The sequence below is a fragment of the Amphibalanus amphitrite genome, unplaced genomic scaffold, assembly GCF_019059575.1.
Source record: "Amphibalanus amphitrite isolate SeventyFive unplaced genomic scaffold, NRLGWU_Aamphi_draft 000074F_arrow, whole genome shotgun sequence".
Taxonomy (NCBI): Eukaryota; Metazoa; Arthropoda; class Thecostraca; order Balanomorpha; family Balanidae; genus Amphibalanus; species Amphibalanus amphitrite.
The window spans coordinates 79,423-104,769 of NW_024881570.1; the positions used below are offsets into that span (position 1 = coordinate 79,423).

The window sequence follows — 25,347 nt, forward strand, 5'->3', positions numbered from 1 at the left end:
AAACACACACATCTTACAAGTCGTCTGGCTGGTGGAGAGGACACCCTTACACGAACACAGACACTGAGACGTGCTCAGAGAGCGGCTGAATTTTCCGTCCGCAGAAACGTGCTGTTTGCACCGCGTGGGTGGCTCGAGGCGTCAACTGTCGCAGCATCAGAGTCTCTGAGACAATGCGGCTGATATACAACGCATATCTAATAACGGTGGCTGATCAAAAGATGATTATCAAGATGCAAACATTATAAATAATGCATGTAGTGATTTTCAAGGTAGAAGCCGATTTAAATGCAGTTTATTTACTGATATGATTCAAAAGAAAAACAACCGAATATTTGCATCTCAGCTGACGCTTCACTACACTTCTACAGCTGTCAGCACCCGAGCGTCAAGAGCACTCACCAGAAGCCCCAGTGATCTGCACTCTCAGCAAGTGTCACACAGGTGGCACGTCCCCGGTCGGCCCGGCCAGGCACGCGTGGTGCGCAGCCATGTTTTTGTTTACATACGAACGTTGCACACAAGCGCCGGTCGCGGCCGACGCTCAAAACAGCTGTCGTCTGTTGTTGTTCGTGATGAAGGCGATGTGAGTTGTGTGTGTCTCCGGCCGACCCCGCGCCCCTCCGAGTGACCGCAGCGGCCCTGCGAGAGGTGCACCGTGCAGGTCCTCCGAGGCACTCCAGCGGGTTCGCCGTGACCGCCGTCTTCAGCGGGATGTGATATGAGAGCAGCAGTGGCGGCGACGAGGGCCATTCGTCGTGTCGAGTTAGACTCTCACCGTGTCACCGATCGCAGCAGTGAAGTAGGATGGTATGTACTGACTTCAGTTTTCCTCTGCTTCAGAGTCGGAAGAACGCCGCACAAGGGTGACACTTATCCAAACAGAGAAAGACTGCAGTACGACATCGAAGAGCTAATTAGTCAGGAAGCAGGGTGCCGAGATAAACTGCCTTGACTTCAAGGCCAGATAATCGCGATGAGCGCAGTCACTAAATGTTGGAGATGATTTACAGTGCAGGCTATGACGATGACCTTGTTAGTAAATAAACACTGACACCCGGTCTGGTCTCGGTAACGAGGCGGTGGCCTGTGGGCGGGTGTCACAACTGGCGATAGCCGCAGATGGGGAGCGGGCGGCGGACGGGGCAGCCATTACCGGGCGACAGACTCGGACAGAGCCTACCGGTCAATAGCCGGCGGCCGGCCGTCTCTTGCCGACTCTCACTGATCGCCTCTATGCATAAATCAGCGCTGACCGGGGCCGGCCCGGAGGCCGGTGATGATTACAGCTCGGTGCGAGCGGTGTCGGCTGCCGGCCGCTCGCGGTCCGGCCAGAGCTGCCGTCACCGCACACCGCGCCCCGGGCGGTACACAGGACCTCGGTCTGCCCCCCGGCGGTACACAGGACCTCGGTCTGCCCCCGAGCGGTACACCACTCGAGTCTCTGCCCCCGGCGGCGGCAGTTAGCGACAATTTCTGCCAGTCGGTAATGGCTATTGGGGCGTTGCTATTTATGCTAAGTGGGAGAAGAGGTTGGAGTCGTGCCTATTCAAGACACCGAGCTGAAAGTAATGGCCAAGAAACATGCGTCCTAGACGAGCCCGAACAGAGATGGATGCTCGCTCTGCATACGGGAATAAAGGACCACCTTGGTTCGCCACACATCGGGAGCACGCAGTGTACGAGGTCCGGCTGGTTCTCACTTCTCACCACGCAGTATTTCGTTCTTGGGTAACTAAAGTTACAAAAAGAAACAGATCCTTGGGCGAATTTTAGTTGTAATGAAATATAAATAATTCGTGAATGCTGAATATTCGTGAAAATATTATTTAAAGTTCTACAGGTTTTTAACGTTATCACGAAAGCACAATGTTGCGGACAGCTTACAATGACGACCGTTTATTTGTTCGAACCACAAGCATGGAAGGAAAAATGGCCATCACTTCTAATAAATACTCGCAAATAGATATAACCATTGTAGTTATTCACCAAACGTCATGTTAGGCAATCGTTTACAAAAGCTGCAAACATACCACGCGAAACGGATTATCGTTGCGTCGGTTCGGGTATCTAGCAGATACCTGAAATCTGCTGAAACATAAATCATGTCTGCGGGAGCTTCAACTTCAGACGCCATGAAAGCATCTTCATATTTATCTTAGATACACTCTACCTACGAAATGAGGAAAAAACGCTACCTACGCATTGCATTTTTGCCACAACATGATACAAATGAATTAACCACTGACATGCTTAGTGCTCCTCTGGTAATAGCGTAATTCACATGCCTAAATAAGAGAAGACAATGCATAATTTCGACAGGAGACATTCTATGATTAGACTAACTATACATACGGAATGAAGAGGTATTCGCCGCATATACACCCTAACTTGTCTTAGAACAACATCGAGATGGCCATAACTACGTCTACAGCGGCCTTCCATAACGCTCAGGCCGTGACAGCTGAGCACAAAATGACTCTGAAACGGCAGCTGACGGTCATAAAATGCTCTATACATCTGACGACGACGCTAACCCGCCGGTCCGCGAACGGCGGCTAGCGACAGCACATCCGCCGGCTCGGCACAAACCACAAACACGTCACAGATACCCTATCTCACTGTCGCCAACTCAACTGACACACAACACACGCGAATGTCTATCCAGCTACACAACCAAACAGGCCCGCCGGCCGCAGCTCGGCGCGGGTCGGCTCCGTGGCGGCGGGGGCATCGCCGGCTCGCTCTGTCCGAGTCCTCAGCGCACGGCGCTTTGATCCACAGGGCCGCCTCCCCCGCCGCCTCACTAGTACACCATCACCTCACAGAGGATCGCCGTAAACAGCTTGCGCCACCGGTTGGGCACGCCGTACGCCTTGATGTAGACGTAGCGGCCGCGCAGCTCCCTGGGACACGCCACGTGCAGGCGCGGCCGGAACAGGGCGCCGTTCTCGCGGCTGACGTAGTCGCACTTGTGGCTGGAGCGCGCGTCCACGTTCACCTGGTGCTGCTTGTTGCTGACGTAGACGCTCAGCTTGTCCAAGTTGAGCACGTAGTCGCGGTACTGGGTGGAGTTGTCTGCCGGTGACGGCACAGGCACAGGGTGAGAAATGATACGAATAATAAACACAGAGTCACTCGTTACAGACGGCAGGGACGGCATTCTCGCACTGTGATTTAATCGGAGTGCTAGTTGAGTGAATAATGCACGACAACAGCTGATTTAATGAACCTAAAACACGGCAGGGCGAGATTTATGACCATTGTTTGGAGATAACTCGAATATCCCCAAACCCTGGCAATAAGTGGCATTCATTGAAGCTGTGCAATATGACATTTTATTGGTAATCGATAACAAAAACAGGTATATCCACCCACTAAACGATAAGTACTACAATACTGAACGGCAGGCCTGTGTCGATGTTGACGGTAAGAGTGCAATATTTACCTTCGCCTTTGCCGTCCCAGAGAGCCAGCACGACGCCATTCATTTCCCGTCTGCGCCCGAGGTCGACCATCCAGACGGGGTTGTCCACGTAATAGTTGTCCAGGATGGCGCACTTGTTGAGGTGGTTGCTCTCGTCGCCGTCCACGGCCAGCTTGGAGTTGCCGTACGTCCAGTCCTTCCAGCTCTGCCGCTTGTCGTTCACCCAAGTCGGACGCTGGTACGCCAGGTTCTCCACTGTCGATGGGCGTTATTCTGTCAAGCTTCTTAATAAGCTTTCATGAACAGAGTTGTAGAAAGGAAGGTAAAATGAGACACGGTAACAGCGTCAATCGAAGCCGTCGATCGAAGTCGTCGATCAGTTAGGACTATTCGAGCAACTATGATTCGTCACACAAAGGTAGCACTATTCAGAGCGATCCACGCTGATAGTGATATCAGCCCCGCACGGACACTGAAGCAGCACTCACTGCAGGGTGATCCCTCGTTGACGCGGATGTATCCGGGCCCGCAGAGGCCGCGGTTCGGACAGCCCAGCACGCCGGCCCGCATGGCGATCTGCTTCCTCCAGTCGACCGGGTGCAGCCGGATGTAGCTGGCCACGAACGGCTGGTTCAGGTAGTGACGACGCTCCGTCGCCGTGTCCATGTTGCCGGCAAACACCTGTCGACGACAGCACGCGGGTCAGTTGGACGGTACAGCACACAGACCCAGAAGTCAGTTGGACGGTACAGCACACAGACCCAGAAGTCAGTTGGACGGTACAGCACACAAACCCAGAAGTCAGTTGGACGGTACAGCACACAAACCCAGAGGCCAGTTGGACGGTACAGCACACAGACCCAGTGGTCAGTTGGACGGTACAGCACACAGACCCAGAGGCCAGTTGGACACCACAGCACACAGACACAGTGGTCAGTTGGACGGTACAGCACACAGACCCAGAGACCAGTTGGACGCCACAGCACACAGACCCAGTGGTCAGTTGGACGGTACAGCACACAGACCCAGAGGTCATGGTTGGACGGTACAGCACACAGACCCAGTGGTCAGTTGGACGGTACAGCACACAGACCCAGAGGTCAGTTGGACGGTACAGCACACAGACCCAGAGGTCAGTTGGACGGTACAGCACACAGACCCAGAGGTCAGTTGGACGGTACAGCACACAGACCCAGTGGTCTGTTGGACGGTACAGCACACAGACCCAGAGGTCAGTTGGACGGTACAGCACACAGACCCAGAGGTCAGTTGGACGGTACAGCACACAGACCCAGTGGTCTGTTGGACGGTACAGCACACAGACCCAGTGGTCTGTTGGACGGTACGGCACACCGACCCACAGGTTAGCTGAAGGGTCAGAGCACCGACTCACGGGTCAGGTGGCAGCAGGACAGTCATATGCTGACAATTTCGTCTAAAACGTGGACGACATTCCCTTTACCGCTACCCAAAGCTAGTAGATTAATCATGATCGGTTTGCTGGGTAGCTGAATACGGTCATCAACTGACCTTGGGGTCGAGGTGGTTGTCGTCTTTGTAGAAATGCCAGACGACGCTGTTGTTGCTGTAGGACAGGCTGTACTGCGTGACGAAGCGCTTGCGTCTGCCGTCTCCCCTGCCCAGGGTCAGGATGCCGGTCACCTTTCTCGGAGGGCCAAAGTCAAACTGCAGCCATTGGTTCCCTGAAAGCAATTAGTGACTTAGAACGACGCCCCATATTTGCACTTGTCTTGACAAGTTGTCAAGTGGAAAATATATGCATTTTTATGTTTGATATAGTATAGATTGCATTCCAGTGAAATTGCAAATTTAGTTGCATATTATATTTCTTTTTTTACAAAAGATTAGGTAAAGAAAACAGAAATGTTGGGATAATTAATTGTAGGTGTTGACATACTGAATATCTCTTACTGTTTTTGTGCCTGGAGCACCAGGCTGAGCTGCTGAAGATGACCCCGTCCTCGGGCTGACAGGAGCGCTTCCTTCTCCACCGCGGAGAACTGGAGGCCGTCACTTTGGCGTGCGGAGGCACGCTGATCAGCTGACGACACTCTGAAACGGGGAATAATCAGCTGACGACACTCTGAAACAGGGTAAATTGTCAGCTGACGGCGATCCGAAACAGCGGTAATAATCAGCTGAAGACATTCTGAAACAGAGTATGTATGTATCAGCTAACGACACTCTGGAACAAAGCAACTGTCAGTTGACGGCACTATGAAAGAGGGTAATTTTCAGCTGACGACACTGACGTACCTACGTACTGAATGCGAAATACTCAGCTGACGCCATTTTAAGCACGGCAATAAAGAGCTACCGACACTCCGAAATATACGGAATCGAGTTTCAAAATAAACGCAATGAATAAATAACTTTACTGCTGTATATGGCAGGAAAACAGCTGTGCACACTTGTTTGGCTTCAAACTCTCGTTTGCAATACAAATTTGAATTAACTCAGGGAAGGCTTGCAAGAACTTCTTTCCCATCACAATTTGCACCTGAACGGATTGTATCTCATTATGTTGACGAAAGACGATTAAGTATATCGCCAATTATGATTGATTTCTGCTTGATTATAGCTTTCGAACAACCGATAACTATACCTACTCAACTGCCTATATGTTGCATCAAACACGAATCTTGCGACGGGGAGGAACTTGCGTGCGGATAATTGCATGCGTTGGTCTCAACCGAACGGTGCTTTACGACTCATCGCGTGTAAAGAGCCAATGCTTCGTATTGAGTTCGGCCCTCCCAGACCGGCTGCATATTCACATTGTATGTTCGCCATGGATTGCAGCTTACCCTGGCATCCGATGAGCTCGATCCTCAGGCTGGGGTGTCCGTGCCACTCCATCACATGGATCCGAACGAACCGAGCGGTGATTGGCTCATCCAGGTACAGATGGCGCAGGGAGTGCGAGTCCGTGTTGGCCGAAAATATCTGTAACCGCGCCGTAATTGGTCGTCAGCTGTGATTGAAGCCTAATCTTTATTGGAGTTGCAAACTGTCTTCCGAAACATTATACACTATCCAGTCCGGCTTGCGTGACTGAGGGACTTACACAAAAGATCACTGTAAGAAAAGTAAGCGTTTCCGTCGTTTATTTCAACGATGATGTAAAGTTCATTAATTAAAATTGAATTGACAATGACATCCTGATTCCTGCAAGTGATAAAAAACTGCTGACAGCTTGATAAACAATGTGACAGACACGCTATTTTTTATTGATTTATAGGTATCGTGTATAGCTACCTTTTTCTTTCCGTAGATGTCGTTGGTGAATTTCCAGGTGTATGCGTCGTCGCTGTAGGAAAGCACAAACTTGGTAACCCATTGCTTGCCGTCTCCCCGACCTTGGATCATTACACTGGAGATCTGCAAACGTCAGGAAAAACGTCTTCAGAACGTTGAGGAGAAGTGTCTTTCGGGACCAACTCACCCAACCATCATCTAATTGAGCATTAGTCTGAATTGACACGAGCTTTCCACCTAAACATTGCCATATAAGGTGTATTTTGATCTTAGAGCCATGTCTACATACGATTGTAAAACACAAACACACCCGCTGGGAGCACAAGTTTGCAGACCGATGCAATAATAAACCAAGTGCGATCGGCCGTTATGATTCAGCGGTGATGCGAGCCGCTGGTCACCCACCGTGGCCTCGACGCCCAGGTCGATGAGCAGCCACTCGGCCTCCCTCTTGTAGCCGGCGCACCAGGCCTTGCCGTTGGGCCCGTGCAGCCGGGCGTACTTGGTGTTGCACTTGGGGTCGGAGGTGAGTGTGCTGCTGGCGGCCACCTGCCAGTCCTCGACCTCGCCCGTCATCAGACCCAGCGGCTCCGAGCAGCCTGTCGTCAGCACGGGTCAGCGTCAGCGTCAGCGTCTCAGGGGTTATGCATCTCAGTTTTCTGTCCCGCACAACAAGAAATGTGTGAGAAAGAAGTGTGTGAGACTGTGAAAATGTGTGAGAAAGAAATGGCAGAAATGTGTGAAGCACATCATCATCTAGGGGTACGTGTACCGTATGATACGCGATATGTGTTTGTTCCCAGAAAAGTGTTTGCCGAGGCTAATATTCATTGACATTAGGTAGTTTTAGGGCCTCGGGTATGAGTACCAATACAACTTACCGTGCACTGTGTGAGAGGTCACTGCCAGTGTGAGCAGTAGCACAGCTCCTTGCCGTAATATCCGTGTGGACGTCATGACTGAAAACAAGATAAGAGCATTTCAGGCATTTGCAGACGTTCAGGATGCATCTCGGCTGTGTGAGTGTTTTGATTGATATGCATGCATTCCACAGAAAATGTGCAAAAAGGTTATGGTATCTATGCTTGGTCGGTCAGATCTTACAGATATCCACTTTTCCTTCGTCCCACTTCCCTACTCTTCCCTGATAAGTGAAGAGCAAATCTTACATCAGACATCCAATACCTAACGATGCAGCAAATCTTATTTCGCAGCACGGTACTGCGTAGTGTTGTCTAGTGTTCAACGTGAATGACCCACCAAGGACAGCATAAGCTATTGCAGAGCGGGTGGCACTCACATTAGGCAGGACGATTATTAGTCACGACACTGATCAATAAGCATTGCGTGTATGTTTAACTGGTCGTGTGAGCACTGAGCATGCCAAGGTTCAGGAGGCACACTGGCGTCTGAATTTTCCCGGTAAGTCGTGGCGCCTCTTTATAGGGCGATCAGTTTCACTGACCGCCGAGGGATATAGTGAGGACATATACGAAGCCAGGCATGACCCGTGCGAGGCCTTGATTGACAAATTGGATTGTCAGCCGGCCCGGGTCGGTTTTTAAGTATCGATCGAGTTGTGCGGAAGGCACCTTTGTGTAGGGCTTCCCGGCGCGGTCATTGATAGGTATGGCGGTGGCCGGTCAGCCATCGCTGGCGACACTGGTGACTTGGGAGCCAGGAGGTGTTACGACTGCAGTGTGTGGCAACGGGCGCCCCGCGCCGGCAGGAACAGCAGAGCTCACAGTAAAAACATGGCTAGTTGCTGAGCATTTACATAAAGAGTAAAAAAGAAAATGCGTCAACTGATTAGATTATGATAATTACAAAGACCCTTCATTTTGAATCCAATGTAAAAAAAACTCGAAATTCGCGATACGACGAGTGGCTGCCGCTTGCCTGTTACGTCAATGAATTTCTGATATCGACCAAGGCAACTCCATGACACCTGATGTTAATAATGCCATGCATGAGCAAAAGGACATCACAAATAAAACTCGTAATAACAAAGGGCATTCTGAAGTGGTTGCTTAGATTGAACAAGACTGATTTTCCAAAGCCTTTTATATCAAAGGGACCGAGTGGTAAATGGGATCCGAGACAAAAACGAAATGACGCTATGCATAACCACTCGAAAGGGTTGTTCGCAAAAAGTGTCAACGCATCCCGGGGTTACGTCCTGCCTGCGCCCCGCGCATTTCAACTCGACCTTTCGTCTAATCAGAAGTGACGCGCCGCTTTCGTAGCCGCTGAGACAGAAGCGGCGCAGCGCGAGCCTGCGCTCCACTCAGCCGACGTTCTTTGCTAACGAAATCAGGAAAGTACGGAGTGCATCTGATCAAATTAGCCCCATCGTCAGCCGCCGAGTTCAGGAAAGTGCCGCGAACTCGCCAGATTTGCTTGTCGACCTGCTACTGTCTGCAAATGCAATAACTGTCACACCCAATGTACGTAACGCGGACCGAATTACACAGATGGTGCACTTGTAATCGGCAAGCTTTGCGCCGATTAAAGTTTATCTGTTTCACCGGCGAGAGGAGCCCGGTGACCATATGATGTCTGGACAGGAATTTAATTCAACGGTTTTGCGCGTGATCGTCTGCTATTCAATTGTTGCTTCAGGTATGAACTCGAAGCTGTCCTAGATAATGCAATTAAATGTTTTTTATTATGTACGACATATTATTAGATTGGCAAACACTGTTATTCATGCTTAGCGGCTTTACTGACCAATTAGTATAATGTTTTATATAGCGGATGCCGAGATCGGAGCATCTCATGTGCACTATGTTTTCGCCCATTCAGCTCACGGCCAGGTGTTCGGCTGACTGTGGGCGGGGAGTCTGGATCGAGAGCTCAAGGAGTGAGGTTGCGCTCCTGGCTCTGTTATAATGTAACCTAAGCTAAATACAATGTAATGTTCTTCACTTTTGATTATGTCGATTCACCTTCAGTAAACACGGGTTTACATTTGGTGGCAGCGGTGGGATCGACTTAGTCGAAATGGAGCTTGGAGCCCGAACCGACGTCCTCGGCTTTCGCGGCCTCAAGATGAAGAATTCAAGATTTCAACTGACTGTTTGAAATCTTCGGAGAAGCTATCGCCAGTGCAAGATGTCTGCTGTTGGTTTTCCGGCTCTGCAACACTCTGACGAGTTGTCAGTTAGCCGGTAAGGTCGGTCGACTACGCCTTTTGTCCCGACTGAAGACTGCGCCATGTTGGTCGCTGCACGGCGACTGTCCAGCAGTGCCGTCTGTTCCCGCTAGCACTGAGCTCCGCTTCTTGAGCTGTGCTACGGTCGACTGATCCTCGGTCCACTTGGCTTTGCAAGTGTCGACTGAGCGCCGTTGCTACAACACGTTTATTCATCAAGATTATCGCAAGATGGACCAGTTACGAGCCGTCATGGAGATCGACCAGCCAAGGGCTACCGAAGCAAGAGGAGCCTAGTCTCGGGCTGCGCTGTTTCCCTGCTTCTACAATCTTCGTGGTACCGGCTACCTGCAGTCTCAGCTGTGATGGAGGTGACGTCCGTGAGGAGGCTGAGAGACAGCGATCAGTGCGCAGTGGCCTGTGGTGATCTCGGCCCAGCCGTCGCGCTGCTGCGGCCTGCGAGCTCAGTGTGCAGTGTTCAGTGATTTGGTGCGCGAGTGGTGAGCGAGTGACGAGTCGGCACCGCCATAGCGATTGGTGTCCGACCTCCTCGCTGCTGGTGATCGGCACCAGCCGGCCGTATCGCCCACCGCGACTCGGCTTGGAGCTCTGCCTAGCTCTGCGGCCCGTTGGCGCTGCACTGGATCGCGTCAGCCGTCAGCTGATTCGAGGAGCAGCAGACAAGGCGCCGGATGGAGGGGACTGGCCGTCACTGCACTCACGGTACTGTGCCTGGGGAACTGGGATTTCGGGGTCGGTGAACTGTGTTTTGAGTGTTTGTCGATGAACAATTCAGTAGTGGTGTCAGGGCAACGTGCGAAAAATCAAAGTAAATACGCAATGGAAATGATATTAGAGTTCACTGTAAAGCTAGGTCAGGTTTGGCTAACCAGTTAATGTGGTACCTAAGCAGGAATTTAAAATGAGTTCTTTTATTGTACCGGCACCCCGTTTCGGTGGGAAGGGCTCATTGTCCCGTTTCCGTGAGGACTTTCAAACGTTTGGTCGGCTTCAGGGCTGGGATGAGGGACAGCAGCTTTCTTTTCTGCCACTGACCCTAGAAGGCATTGCACGGGATGCTTATGATGCTCTGAGCTCGAGTCAGAAGGGATCCCTGGACAGCGTTTTCAATGGTTTGCGGGAAACGTTCACAGTGGGGACCACAATCGACGCGCACATTCGTCTGACCGAGTTAAAGTATGACCCCGCCGAGTCTCTGGACGAGTTCCTTGTGCGGTTTAAGTCTCTGGTAAGGCGCTCCTTCCCAGATCAGCCGACCGATGGTCTACTTTTTAACTACTTTCTGTCAGCCGTCCCCGAGAAATATCGCTCAGAGATTGTGATGGCGGGAATTACTGATTTCCCAGCCGCCGTGCAAAAGGTGAGCAATATCCGCAGCGCTGAGGTGCTGCGAAGCGCGTCAGTGCGTCAGGTAGAGGTGCAGGCGCCGATGTTGCGCCTGATACTCGATCGCATCGAGCAGCTCGAGCGGCGTCTGGACGGCCCCGGACGCCCCGAGCGGACCGGACGGCGCCGCGGGTCGCAGCCGTCCCGGGCAAACGAGGCGCCGGCGCGCGCCTGCTGGGCCTGTGGTGGTGCTGATCACGTGCGGTCCCGATGCCGTTTTCGTGATAGCACCTGCCACTCGTGTGGTAAGAAGGGACACCTGGCAGCCGTGTGCCAAGATCCGCCGGGAAACGCCGACCGGGGCCCAGGTCAAAGCCCGAGGCCGGGTCCCGCGGCAACACCCGAACAGTAAGTGATGCTGGTGACAGCGTACAGCTCAACCCAGATATGACCTTCCCGGCTAGGATCTGTGGGGTTGAGTGTAACTGTTTGTTGGATACGGGTTCAACGATAAGTATCATTAATAAGGCAGTGTTTGATGCTTTACCGAACGCCACTTTGAGTATGACAGCGACACGGGCGCGGACGGCCGCGCAGGAACAGTTGCCTCTCCTAGGGAGAACTGTCCTTTCCGTTCAGATAGGTCGCGTACAAAAGACTGTTCCCTTTTATGTGTCAGATGTGATTGATGTGCCCTGCCTGTTTGGCATTGATTTCCTTCAGCACGTGCAACCGTGTGTAATAGATCTGCAGCGGAAATGCCTGAGCTTTGTGCCGTCGGAGGCAGTTCGATCTGTTTCAGCGGAGGCAGTGACTGTAGGAACCGTGGTTCTGGGCAAAGATATTACCGTTCCACCCGGTAGTGAGACGGTGGTTCGTGGATTTTCTCACAATTGTGACTACAGGGGTTCTGCTCTGATTGAACCTTCTTGGGATAAACCGGGATTAGAGGTTGTGAGGAGCATAGTGGAAGTGTCTGGCACGAGCGTTCCATTAGTATTGCGAAACAACTCTGATCGTTTTGTTACTGTACCCAAGCACGCTGAGCTGGCTCAGTTAGAGGTAGGGTTTTCAGAGGAGCCTAAAGTAAAAGAGTCTGAGCTTAAAGAGTCTGTGAACTTGGAAGAATTAGTGAACTTAGAGGGAGTAGATATAACGTCATCACAGAGAGCTGCCCTTTTTCGCGTCCTTAAAAAGTACGAGTCAATGTTCGATGGTCACGTGGGCCACACCACTCTGGTGGAGCACCGTATCGATACGGGTGACAGCCCTCCGATCAGACAGGCCCCACGCAGAATTCCGCCGCACCTCAAAGAGGAGGTGAAGGCTCAGCTAGACGAGTTAGTCAGACAGGGGATCTTAGAGGAGTCAGAGGGCACGTGGGCGTCACCAATTTGCGTGGTTCGTAAGAAGGACGGGTCGGCGAGAATAGTAGCCGATTTGCGTCGATTGAATTCTGTGTCGCGAGTCCCCGCCTATCCGATAGCCAGAATTGATGACACGTTAGATGCGCTGTCGGGATCGTCGCTATTTTGTACCCTTGATATGAACTCGGCTTACCATCAGATGTCAATTGCACCGGAGGACAGAGAAAAGGCAACGATCGTGACACCTTTCTCGTGTCTGCAGTACACACGGGTTTGTTTTGGTCTCGCAGGAGCGCCAGCGAGCTGTGCTCGTCTGCTGAACATAGTGTTAGGGGATATTGCACCGGAAAAATGTGTCAGTTACTTTGATGACATCATTGTGCACGGGTCAACTTTTCAGAGTGTTCTGGAGTCACTGGATTGTGTTTTGAGTCGTCTCATGGATGCAGGGTTGACTTTGAACTTGAAAAAGTGTCAGTTTTTCCGGAAAAAGGTCACCTATCTGGGACATGAAGTGTCAGGGGAGGGTATCAAGGCCGATCCTGTCAAGGTAGAGAAGGTACGTGACTGGCCTGTGCCCAGATCAGCCAAGGAGATGTCCAGTTTTCTTGGGCTAGCTTCGTACTTTAGAAGGTACATTAAAAACTTTGCGGATATTGCAGCGCCGCTGTTCCGCCTCACGATTAAGGATCAAAAGTTTGAATGGTCGGACAGCGCTCAAATTGCTTTTGATTCATTGAAAAAGGCCTTATGCGAGTCACCAGTGCTTGCGTTTCCGCGTTTTGATTCAGAGGCAGGTCCATTCATTTTGGAGACGGACGCCAGTGGAGAGTGTATGGGAGCCGTTTTGCTGCAGGTGCAGAATGGTGTCGAGCGTCCAGTCGCGTACGGCAGCCAGACGCTGTCAAAGTCACAGAGAAATTACTCTACCACGAAGCGTGAGCTATTAGCGTGTGTTCATTTTGTGCAACATTTTAACCACTACCTTCAGGGAGCGAGATTTCAACTACGTACTGATCATAGTAGTCTGCAGTGGTTATTGAATTTTAAGAACCCCACCGGCATGCTAGCCAGGTGGTTTGAAGTTTTGGGAAATTATCAATTTGACATTTCTTATCGCCCGGGGGCCACTAATACAGCAGCTGATGGTCTGAGCCGGCGCCCCGAGAGCACAGCTGACGCAGGCGTGCAGACTGAGGAAGCGCGGTGCCATCAGATCAATGCGAATCTGTGGTCCACCAGTTTCATGAAAGACGAGCAAGGTAAGGACGCAACAATTTCAGAGATCGTGAAGCATCTTTCCTCGGGACAGCGTCCACATCGCCGCAGTGTCGACAGGTCCTTGCGTCCCCTGCTGAGGCAGTGGTCCCGACTGACCCTTCTTGACGGTGTCCTGTACCGAAAGTACCGCAGGAGGGCGAGAGATGAGTTTCAGCTGCAGCTGGTGATTCCGCGATCTCTCGTGACCGGTGTGCTGACGTCACTGCACAGCGGCCCGACCGCCGGTCACCCCGGACCGGACAGGTTACACGCTGCAGTGACCCGACGCTTTTTCTGGGTAGGGATGTTGACAGACGTCAAGGAGTTCTGCAAGCGCTGTGAGCGGTGTTCATCCAGAAGTCAGCCGGTACCGAGACCGAGAGCCGCGCTGGGTGAACTGCATGCTTCCGAGCCGTTCGAGACGGTAGCGATCGATTTCTTGACTAACCTGCCAGTGACGCCGAGTGGTCATAAGCATTTGTTGGTGGTGATCGATCACTTCACTCGCTGGTGTGAGGTGTTCCCGCTGAAGGATATGACGGCCACCACAGTAGCGTCCACTCTGGTAAGCGAATTCTTTTCCAGGTACGGGTGCCCGAGGAAGCTACATTCGGATTGTGCCGCCAATTTCACGGGTCAGGTGATTGCCGAGATGTGTCGTCTTTTCGGCATCGAGAAAACAAAGATAAGTGCCTATCATCCAGAGGGTGACGGTAAGGTCGAGAGGATGATGAGGACTCTGCTCGACATGCTTTCGAAGTATCTCGACGCCAATCATGATCAGTGGGACGAGCACCTCCCATTGTTGATGCTGGGGTACAGATCGCTCGAGCACAGTGCGCTGGGCTACAGTCCGTATTTTCTCATGTTCGGTAAAGAGCCGCGCCTGCCTGTGGAGGCTGAGCTCCAGGTTCCAGTCGCGAGCAAATCTCAGACCGTCACAGAATATGTAGATAAGCTACGCGAGTCTTTGAGAATTGCACACAAGCATGCGCTACAGGTATCTGACGCTTCACATGGGAAAAACAAACGGTTCTACGAAAAACGAATGAATGAGTTTGAATACAAAGAGGGAGATTTGGTATTTTTGCATAAAGCTGTGGTTCCTAAGGGACAATATTACAAGTTTGTGAGACCGTGGAAGGCTGCGGTGATTGTAGCAAAGGTAGGGGACTTGAACTATCGTATCAAGGTCACGGGCTCCAGGAAAACATTATTGGTTCACCATAATCGTTTGAAGCCGCGAACTGAGCCGATAGTTACCCCACCTGTGCCAGAGGTCACTGAGAGTCAGGATGAGGCTGGTGCTGATGCTGCGTCACCGGTGACACGCGCTCAGACCACGCCGCCAGCAGAGACAGAGTCGGTCTCCGTGGACAGTGGGTCAGCGGATGGCCCGGCTGGTGTCACAGCCTGGGCACGATTGCCCATCAACGGCACTACAGCTGTGCAAGGTAAGGAGCCAGCGATTGAGGAGCAATCGTCCGGCACAGTGCAGATGGCGGTGCCGACACCCGAGTGTCCACCGGTACCCCCGCGGTCTGAGGTACCGCCGCCGGTGCCAGCCAGACGGTCCGAGCGACGGACTCGACCGCCTGATCGCTTTGTCCCAGGCTTGTAGGTAGCCTGATTAATATGAATGCTACAAAAGGCAAGAGGTAAGAGGTGCGCTCAAATTAACGTAAAATCAGTCGCCCTGATTTTCCTTTTAACTAGCTCAGCAGACAATCGGTTGGCTCCTGGCGCCGGAGTGCGACAGATTTGTTTAACTCTTTATGGAAAGAGAGTGTGCGCGTCGAGCTAGATTCGGTCAATCTCTGGGGACGTTTCTGATTGACATGTCAATGTCATTAAACTCAGTTTGAGTAGGAGCCCTCTAGCAGCCTGTTCAGAGCATCATGGCATGGGATGTAAATAGCATGGTCTGGTTAGCTCGTATTTGGGATGGGACCCAGGGTACCCATTGCCATCATTGACAGTTAGCCATACCTGTTCAGCTACCTAGTTGATAAGTCAGCGATGCTGTGCGATGACGTGTTTGTGTTTTTCGTTGTTGCTAACTGCGAGTCAAAGTTAGCCGGATGCTGCTAGGCGTCATCTAGCGACCACGGTGTTTTGGTGTCGCGTGGCGCGTGCTGATGATGCCGCATGTGTCAATGGGTGTTTCTAGATGTAAGTGCACGCCTTTCATTCAAAGGAGGGGGAAGTGTAATCGGCAAGCTTTGCGCCGATTAAAGTTTATCTGTTTCACCGGCGAGAGGAGCCCGGTGACCATATGATGTCTGGACAGGAATTTAATTCAACGGTTTTGCGCGTGATCGTCTGCTATTCAATTGTTGCTTCAGGTATGAACTCGAAGCTGTCCTAGATAATGCAATTAAATGTTTTTTATTATGTACGACATATTATTAGATTGGCAAACACTGTTATTCATGCTTAGCGGCTTTACTGACCAATTAGTATAATGTTTTATATAGCGGATGCCGAGATCGGAGCATCTCATGTGCACTATGTTTTCGCCCATTCAGCTCACGGCCAGGTGTTCGGCTGACTGTGGGCGGGGAGTCTGGATCGAGAGCTCAAGGAGTGAGGTTGCGCTCCTGGCTCTGTTATAATGTAACCTAAGCTAAATACAATGTAATGTTCTTCACTTTTGATTATGTCGATTCACCTTCAGTAAACACGGGTTTACACACTTATCAGGGACGTTTTACATTGTTCCAGTCGCCAGCACGCAGCATAGCGCAATTGGTGCTGGAATACTTGACAGGGAGGATTTTTATGTTAACACGCATTATAAATGTCAGTAACGGTCCAGCAGTTCGCTGGACATCGCGGTGATTTATAAAATGGCGCCGTTTACTGTCTCATTAACAGTCCAAGTTTTGGACCAAACGCTAATTGCACATCGGTGGGAAAGCGGCTTCACTAAACAGCCTGGCCACAAATACTGCTCGTCGACCCGGTCAAGTGGACAGGTGACCTGAGTTGGCGTCGGCCGGGACATTGGTGATTTGTGACCGGACTGGGGACGTCTGAGGGCGCTGTCCAGTCGCCGGCTCTGTGCCCGCCGGCCGCACCGTGTCCAATTTGTCCGGTCAGCTAGCAGTGGCCAGCTGTCGGTGCTGAAGACGCACACCTGATCGGCATCGCTGCACTGAGTGGGCTGCTCGCGCGCCGGACAGCTCGCTCTCGGCGGCCGCATTCTGATGGTATCGGCCTGCCGGCTCCGCGCCGCCCGCCTCCGACCGAGAGACGGACGGCGTACAGTAGAGCTCAATCATCGCAGGGCGCACACACATCTCGAGTTGAGGCGTGAGGAGTTGAGGCGTGAGGACGTCGCGTGAGGAGAGGAGCCCGGGAACGGAGCCGACTCCGGAGGCACGGACGCACGCATAGCACGGCCTTTAGCGGGCGGAGCTGAACGGCGCGGTGGCTCGACCGGATTGAAGCACCTCGATGCCGGTTCTGACGCGCCGCAGTGATTTATTGCCGTCTGAACTTGGAGCTGGTGCGTGAATCAGGTAGTTAGGACACCGGTGAACCGATAAGCGCGGTTCACACGTCCAAACTGATGTAATTACAGGCGGTGCAGCAAAACGGCCGATCAGAGACGGCCGTAATTCAAGGTAACGGTAGAGATTGGCGAGGAATGTCAGCCAGTGCGCAATCGATCACCTTACTGCCGCTGCAGTTACGAGGGCGCTAAGCTCCGCAGTGCCATTACGGATAATCTTCCTTTTTCAGTAGGTATGTCTTTTTGTTTTTTCTTTTTAGTGGGTACGGCCCGAGTTCTGAAGGAAGCGCTGCGTAGGATGACCCTATCATAGCGTCAAGATCCTGGACTAGCTACATCGCCAACGTTTACCTGCTAAATACTTGTTTCCAGCTTGTAACCAGCAATCTATGCGTGTCCCTAGCTGTGCGTAGGCTATTTCTGGGGTCGTTACCAGCGTGCTTTCGTCCGGAACACCGCCCATTTCGCGCGTTCCAGGCCGCCAATCGGCGTAATTTTGCGTTAATGGCCGGGTTTCAGCTGGAGTCGGCCCGCGGGGTACAGTACCGCTCCCGTGTCTGTCCCGTCCGTCCCGTCCTGCCGGCCCACCCCGGCTGACCCCCTAATGACCCCTCCCGTCGGCGGCGCCTTCTGTCGGTCCCGGGAGGCCGCCGAGACTCCCTGATAATCCTGGCGCTGACGGCAGCTTAGGACGGGAGTCGGCGACGGGCCCGGCATGGCTCAGGATGGCAGCACGATAACGAGGGGACCACACCGGTGACCCCAACGAACTGGTGCTAGATATTCGGGGATACCAGTCTGACCGAGCCACACACGGTGAGGCGTTGTCACAAATTCGGGCGGCTGTGCCGCTGTTATGCATGTGGCGCATTCTGCCGTGATGCGAGTTTTGGGCGATGATATAAAAATAGGGACCGGTGACGAAGTGTCCATTCGGCTGCGACTGACACTTACACCTCGCTTTGTCGCAACCGATGAATAAACATTAGCTGACGCGAGCCGGCAGTCTCGACTTTCTAATTCGTTAGGTAGCAGCCACCGTAGCAGATCAGTCGGTATGTGTTGACCAGGTCAGCCGAGGTCATACCACAACACATCAACAGTGTTATAGTTATTATACTGAACATGCCCAGATATGTCACATGATGTGGGCACCGCAAACCTGTCATCAGTTCACAGCTTATTAACCCTTCCGAGCCTGAATACCAGACATGTGCATGGATCCGAGTGATGGATCTATGATCTCAGTGGATCTCGAGGCAAATTGCAGACTCGGATCTATGATCCCACCAAATCCGGTGTGAAAAATTTATCCTGGATCTATGATCTCACAGGATCTGACGATAAACCAAGAACATGGATCTATGATCTGAGTGGATCCCGCCATGCACAACATTTGAAACCAGGTTTTCAAGTGTTTCTATGTCAATAAGTGCCATAAAACTATGGATTATGACGTGTTATTACATAAAATCACTAAATAAGAACGTTTGTGAGTTGCAACGAGTGATCTTTTGGGATTTCTGTGTTGACCAAAAATAAATGAGGATCTATGATCCCACTGGATCTCAAGCAAAAATACTAGACGCGGATCTATGATACCTACGGATCTCTCGATAAATTAAAGAACTGGATCTATGATCCAGACGGATCCGAGATCAGGATCCGTGGGATCAGATCCCAGATCCATTTTCTCGGATCCATGCACATGTCTGCTGAATACCGCTCTCAACGACTTTCTTGGCTATGCACCAATGGCTGCAATCCACCAGATGTGATCAAATGACCAAACCGCAGTCACCAATCAACTACACGAGGTCCAGGTGTCCCCGAAAGCGATGGACCGCGCGAACATCCGCTGACAGCCACTCCTGCAGCACACCTGAACAGAGACTGAAGGCGAGATGCCATCGCCGCGGGCCCGGCCAGTGATGGACCGAATGGTAATCACGCGAGTCACAGTACACAGCTCGGCACCTGACTATCGGGAATGCCCAATGAGATCTGCCTCTCCCACATGCCTGAAGGTCTGAGTCCGCTTCCGTCTGTCGATCTGACTGACTGACTGTGGCTATGGCCGCCTGCCTGTCTGACTGCCCGCGTGTCTGATTGTCTGAGCGTAAGTGTGAATTGTGCGTCTGCTCTTCCTCTCAGATATGCGAGCTGTCGGCGGCGGCGGCTCCCGTGCCAGCAGGAGGCGGGGGCGGGCACGGCCGTCCCGCTGACATTGACCTTTGCCCGCCGGTGACCACCCGCCGCTGCCCAGTGCTGCGCGGCGGGCGGCCGGGCTCACCACGCTGCAGCAAGCACGTGCCCCCAGGCACGAGCCCGGGGCAGTGGAGAGGTATCGGCCTGACCCCGTCCTGCCCGCCGCGGCCGACACCGCGCCCGGCGTCTCGCGTGTGTAGGGCTTCCAGTGCAGTGAGGCCACCCGGCGCGGTGGCCGGCCAAATCCCTGCCCGGCGTGATTTCAGGAACGGCCGCGCTTACCCGTGTCACCGCGCCGATAAGTCCATGGGTGCGTGCACAGAACATGCTGGACGTGTGCCCCATACCGTCATGGGCCATGGTCACAAATCGTGCAGTGGAATGGCCTTATCGCGGTCATCTCAGGAAAACGGAATTGGCCTGTGTGCCTGTTTTCTTTTCGACGAGACTGGAACCGTTACAGTCAAACGCAATGTCTCCACGAAAAGAGCAGTCACGGTTTTCACTGGCGCCACTGAAGAAGGCGGAAACTTCGCCCGTCGTTTGTTTAAGCATTATAATGAGAATGCTAATAGACTAAGTAGGTAGGTGCCAATTTAACACCTTGATAAATGGCTAAAAATGCTGACAAAGGCTTGTGGACACGCGCGTTGCCAGCTGCTGGCTTTATCATGCAAAAATGGGTGTGTCGCGTCAGCCAGCCACAAAGTAATATGCCCGGACGGACAAAGTAGGTCTGGCAAATTCCACCCATTGTCTTCATGTACGGTGCGTCATTTTCAATGTTCCAATCAGCGGTGATCTCACCTATCGGCCGATCTCACCCTATTGGTCAATGCGGCGCACTGGGGACCTGTAATTGACGGCTGGAGTCACCTGTCAGTCCCCCTCCCTCTTTCCGTGGTCCTCCTCCCTCCAGCGCCGGCGATCAGTCGCAGGGCGGTCATCACTCCTCCGTGTCTCGTTAGTGACTCGCTGAGAACCACACCCTGTGCTGTGCACCGGGTGGCGACTTTGGAAACCAGCTGTGTGTGCGTCTGCGTGCGTGTTTGCGTCTAAGAGGAAACCACCTGGTCGTCTGGGCAGGTGTTTGAGTAGGATCGGGGACGCTGGTAAGGCGTGAACCACAGCAAAGCTATAGCGAGGTGTGGCTGGTTACTTAGCAGCTGCCATAAAAAGCACAAATAAAAATATTGTTGTCATTCTGGTATTGCGTGTGGATGATAAATTGATAGTTCCTCTTTTTTTCTCGACAAATGAGAGATTGAAAACGGTGAAAAATGCATATGAGAAAATGAGGACATTGCAAACGATGAAAATGCTCATTGACATGAAATAGACGCAATAATTCATCTCCTTCCGTGAAGACTTTTCGAAAGAATGCGAAGCGCGGAGTGCCACATCGTTTCCTTTCTTAGCCCTCAAAAACCAATTATGCGGAATGATTCCCCTAATCAACGTATAAAGCTACTCCAATAAGAGGAATGGAAAATCTCTCAGTACGCCGCAGTGCACTGAAGGAGCGCGCGGCGGCGCCGGCTGCGTGTCGCCGCCACCTGCGTGTGCGTCCGCTCAGAATGTGTCTCCGCTGCTCGCGTGTCTCCGATGGACGGAGACCGGTGACAGGCGTGGGTGCCGGTGGCGGCGCGTGGGTGACCGGCCCGGCCCGACCCGACAGGTCGACCGGGGCCCGTTTCGACACCGATGCTGCCGGCCGATTGGGTGCCGGTTTGAGCCGCGCCCGGTCCGTGACGGGACGGGTGCGGTGGACCGAGCCACTCACCGACCTCACCGACGGTCAGCGGGCCGGTCACCGACGGTCGTCGACGGCCACTGGGCACGTGTCAGTCCGACCCGCACACCGCCACTTTTACCGGTGTCAAACCACAGCAGCCGGCTACAGCCATAAAGTCTGCTTCGGCGCGATGTTGTAGGTAACTTGATAAGATGTATCCAATGGTTCATATATCCGCACAAGCTGTGGTTGCCTTCATTACACTCTAGGCAATAACTAACTGGGAACCATCTATTTCAATTATGCAGCGAACTGCTCGTAAACAATCAATTAACTACGAAGAATAAATGATCCAGCAAAAGATGATTAATTTCTGGTTGGCTTTTGTTACAGCGACCGGCAGCGTTCTTCTGATTGTATCTTCCCTGTATTGTGATCCAAATATGGCAGCGTTCCATATGTAAAAACTACACCAATGCCAAAACATTCTAAATCAAATCCTCGGATGACAGATTGACCACCATATGTTTTCAAGTCGCAAAACCATCTTTAGAATAACCTATATCAGCAAAACGGGTGTTTTTTTTATAGCGCGCAATCTCCCACGGATGAACGAGCATCCCTAAGAAATTAGAAATAACTGCAGGGATAAAAATTGAATGTATGTATGCACCTAACTGTAGGGCGCCAATGACTGATGATAATTTTAATTTTCATGCGAGGGCGTCCTGGGAAGTATCAAAGAAGTAAACGGCAACATCAATAGCCGTGTTTACATAGGGTTCCCTTAATCTTCCCCTATTTCTCCCCTATTTTCAGATCGAATTTTAGGCATCATAGCGATCGCGTGTAACGTTGCTATGGGCACTATTGTTGTTAGAAGCATACAAAGCATCGTTTATGCTGTAAACAATATAAATTGGGCTTATTTAATACTCGAAATTCAACAATTCATATTTTGAAGTATTTTTATCCTGCCCTTCAATTCCCTCTTTAAGCGACAAATAGGGGAGGATTTGGTAGCGTAGCGCCTTTCCAAAAGCTGCTACGCTACCATATCCAGTGGTTCTCAAACTACCATATCACAAAAGCGGCGTGCTGATTGGCCGGCAGTTCCGAATTGTCCGACTGGTGGTCCCCGACTCGACAAGCGCACGTGCGCCGACTGAGGATTTTTAAGTGGCATTAACGCATAAACGGCAGAAAGTCAAGGCAGAAATTCGACAGGTGCGGTGTTCTGATATTGCCGTGGATGTGATTACACCTACTTGAATAATAGCTCAGCCGTTTAAAGTATGTTAAATGCCAGATAGTTTTCTGATTTTTCTTGCTTTGAGCTTTCGTGTGCTATCACTTTTACCTCAGTGTCTAGTCTGGAAGCTATTTGGGAGAGCCCTAAAGGTAAGTAAAAATTGCAAACTGCTTCTAGAATGACTTAGTTGCGCCATATTTGTAGTGAAGCGAGGTAAAGGAGACAGAGGATTCCTTTATAAGGGACATTTAAGAGACAAATAGGGGAAGATTAAGGGAACCCTATGTAAACACGGTTAATGTTGATAGCGATAGGTATTAGGTACTACTTAAATTAATCGTAAATTAACATTCGTGTGGAGAACGCATTTTCCCTGGAAAATTAAAACACTTTTTACAAGCAACGTTTTACGATGACAGAATGATATCGTTTCAAACTATCACAGCTTTATAAATGTGCATAAGACCTGTTAGAGATGTATGAAAGCCTTGGATACAGCGCGCTTAGGACAAAGGTGCGTTACAACCGGCGCCTAAATAGACAAAACCATCGCTACAGCTGAATATAGGATGATAATTATGTTATAAGATAACATCCCCTGCTAACTTAAACTCCAGATCACTTTCCGCAGGATTGCTGAAATTTCGTTTCTCGCATAATAGAGCGAGCTACTACGAAATTCAAGCTTCAATCCAATGCCAAGTATGTGCCTATACAAACAAATGCTACATAAATTAATAAACATCTTTCCAAGTCCAATCATATTTAGTATTTACCACTTCCTTTGCCGAACAAATTAAGTCAAAGCCGTCAATTTCATTTCATATCTGGCATACCTTGCGCATTAAAAACAAATGTTTTGTCCGTTTCTGGTGGCGATTTGCAGAGACGCACTAACCTCAGGGGGCGTACAGTTCGACCACGATACACGACTCACGGCACATCGGTCAGACCCCATCCATCTCCGCGCACCGGCCGGAGCGGCCTGCGGTGTGTGTCCTGAGCTCACCTGCACTGCGCGCGCTGCCTGTTTGTCCAGAACAGTCTCCGTCGCTCCCTGTCGGATGGACGGCACTCGCTGTTTGTTCTCCTGTGTCACAGATGCGGTGGACTCGGCTCGGACATTCCAACAGCGCGGTCCTCACGATCGGACGTCGCCCGTCCACAGGCGGTGGAGCGGCAGGAGTAGCCTCCGATCCAACTGATCTGGGGTGGACAGATGGAACTGTCTCAGCTCCCTCTCCTCACTCCCGAACACAACACACACCTCCGTCCGTTCGTCCACCAAACCAATCACACGGCACCCACTCCCAGTCCGATCGGCCTGCAGAGTTCCAGTCGAGAGTGGAGAGCCGCGCCGTCGACCGCCGCTCGCCGCCGTCCACAGTCAACTGCCCCGCCGCGCCGGCCCGGCCCGGCCCGAGCACCCCGCTCCGGCCCGGCACTCACACCCTCTCCCCGCGCCCCGCCCTCTACCTGGACAAACCTGGCAGCGGGAACTGGTACTGGAACTGACGACTCGACTTTTGGTAAAGGTGTTTTTATAGAGTATAGAGGCAAAACAGAAATGTCTCACAGCTGATGAAAATCCCGTTTATTCAAAACCACGCCTATATTGGGACAAACCGTCTACTTAAAAACTTGTTCGCCACCAATGGTCTTGATAAAACCCCCATTGCACACAATATAATGATCCACTAAAGTGCGCAAGACCGTCACCGGTATGCGTTAGCATACAGTAGCTTTGGCAATTCACATAGCTGAACGGTTCAAATTTGTTGCTCTTAAAGCCAACATGCCTCCTAAAAGCCAAACTATTTTATCGATCGGTTTTAAAACACTCTTCGGATACCTGAAGGCGTTGAACATTCAGCGGTGCGCCCAATAAGGTATATCGATTATGGCTCCATTGCGGAACCATTATGCGTGAGTGAATCGTCACGATGCATCTGTCATGTATGAGAGCCTGTGCGGCCAGGACGAGCCGCCACATCACCAATGGCTGCGGTCGTGTAGCATTCGACAAAATGTGCGTGCTATAAAATGTCACGTGAAACATGACAAGACTATGTTGGTACTTGGTGCAGCTGTTCTCATAAAAAATTTCGTATTGTAGCCATTACCTACTTCATGTTTATGAAGATCTGAGGCAACTCAATAAATATTACTTCAAAATTATTAATAATGTGTTCAGTGAACAGCATACGATTTAATCGACAAAAATATTGCCTAAACATGTTTATTTCAGCAACGTTTTAATAAGGAAAAAAAGACCGATGCATCGTTTAACTGAACAATTGATCTTTTAGCATGACTTAGTCTCCACAAATTAAACTTAAGCTGTTTTGAGTTTTTGTTCTTACATGCTTCCTCCATCCATCATCTATAGCCACTGCATTTGCCAGGAATGTGCGTTTCAGCTGTCGTGTCGTACCGCCCCATTCATCGACTGTAGTATGTATGATAAGTGAGGTAAGTGAAGCGCCCACGGCCACGGCTGAGGTGGGCCTGGCGCACAGCCTTTGATCTTTGCCGACCACCCCGGCTCGGCCGCCCGGCAGACTGACGCACTGAGAGGTGCGAGGTGTGACGCGAATATATCCATTCACTCGCGGGGGGCCGTCGGCTGGAAGTCCTGGCTCACATCACTGAGGCGATAAATGTATCACTGAGGTGTCGATTATAACATCGTTGAGCCACTGAAGTACTTGTCGTTTGGTTGGAGTTGCCAGAGATCAAAGTTGTTTTTAATCGAAGATACAAAATAAGTGACATTGTTCAAATAATTTATTGAGATTCTA

General features: G+C 51.3%; 2 protein-coding genes across 2 annotated transcripts in view; one reads left to right on the plus strand and one right to left on the minus strand.

Moving 5' to 3' along the window:
* Window positions 1-1,872: 1,872 nt before the first annotated feature.
* LOC122379278 (lactadherin-like) lies at window positions 1,873-23,947 on the minus strand. Its single transcript, XM_043361317.1, has 10 exons — window positions 23,556-23,947; window positions 7,588-7,665; window positions 7,112-7,305; window positions 6,707-6,829; window positions 6,256-6,394; window positions 5,360-5,500; window positions 4,958-5,130; window positions 3,916-4,108; window positions 3,449-3,682; window positions 1,873-3,078 (listed from the first exon to the last, which is right to left on the minus strand). The coding sequence occupies exons 2-10, from the start codon at window positions 7,661-7,663 to the stop codon at window positions 2,807-2,809; spliced, it is 1,545 nt and encodes a 514-aa protein (XP_043217252.1). The 5' UTR covers window positions 7,664-7,665; window positions 23,556-23,947; the 3' UTR covers window positions 1,873-2,806.
* LOC122379276 (lactadherin-like) overlaps window positions 9,196-25,347 on the plus strand; it is a 96,762-nt gene continuing 80,610 nt past the window's right edge. Inside the window, exon 1 of the mRNA XM_043361315.1 lies at window positions 9,196-10,583. Within this exon, the coding sequence (XP_043217250.1) occupies window positions 10,553-10,583 (31 nt within the window). The 5' untranslated portion in view covers window positions 9,196-10,552. The remainder of the gene's footprint in view (window positions 10,584-25,347) is intronic.

Excerpts from the sequence above, each read along its gene's own strand:
- LOC122379278 (XM_043361317.1), bottom strand. The coding sequence starts at position 7,663 with ATGACGTCCACACGGATATTACGGCAAGGAGCTGTGCTACTGCTCACA. Across the intron at positions 7,306-7,587 it reads GACCTCTCACACAGTGCACG|GCTGCTCGGAGCCGCTGGGT; the intron begins GTAAGTTGTATT and ends TGCTGACGACAG. Across the intron at positions 5,501-6,255 it reads CGAGCTCATCGGATGCCAGG|AGTGTCGTCAGCTGATCAGC; the intron begins GTAAGCTGCAAT and ends TCCCCGTTTCAG.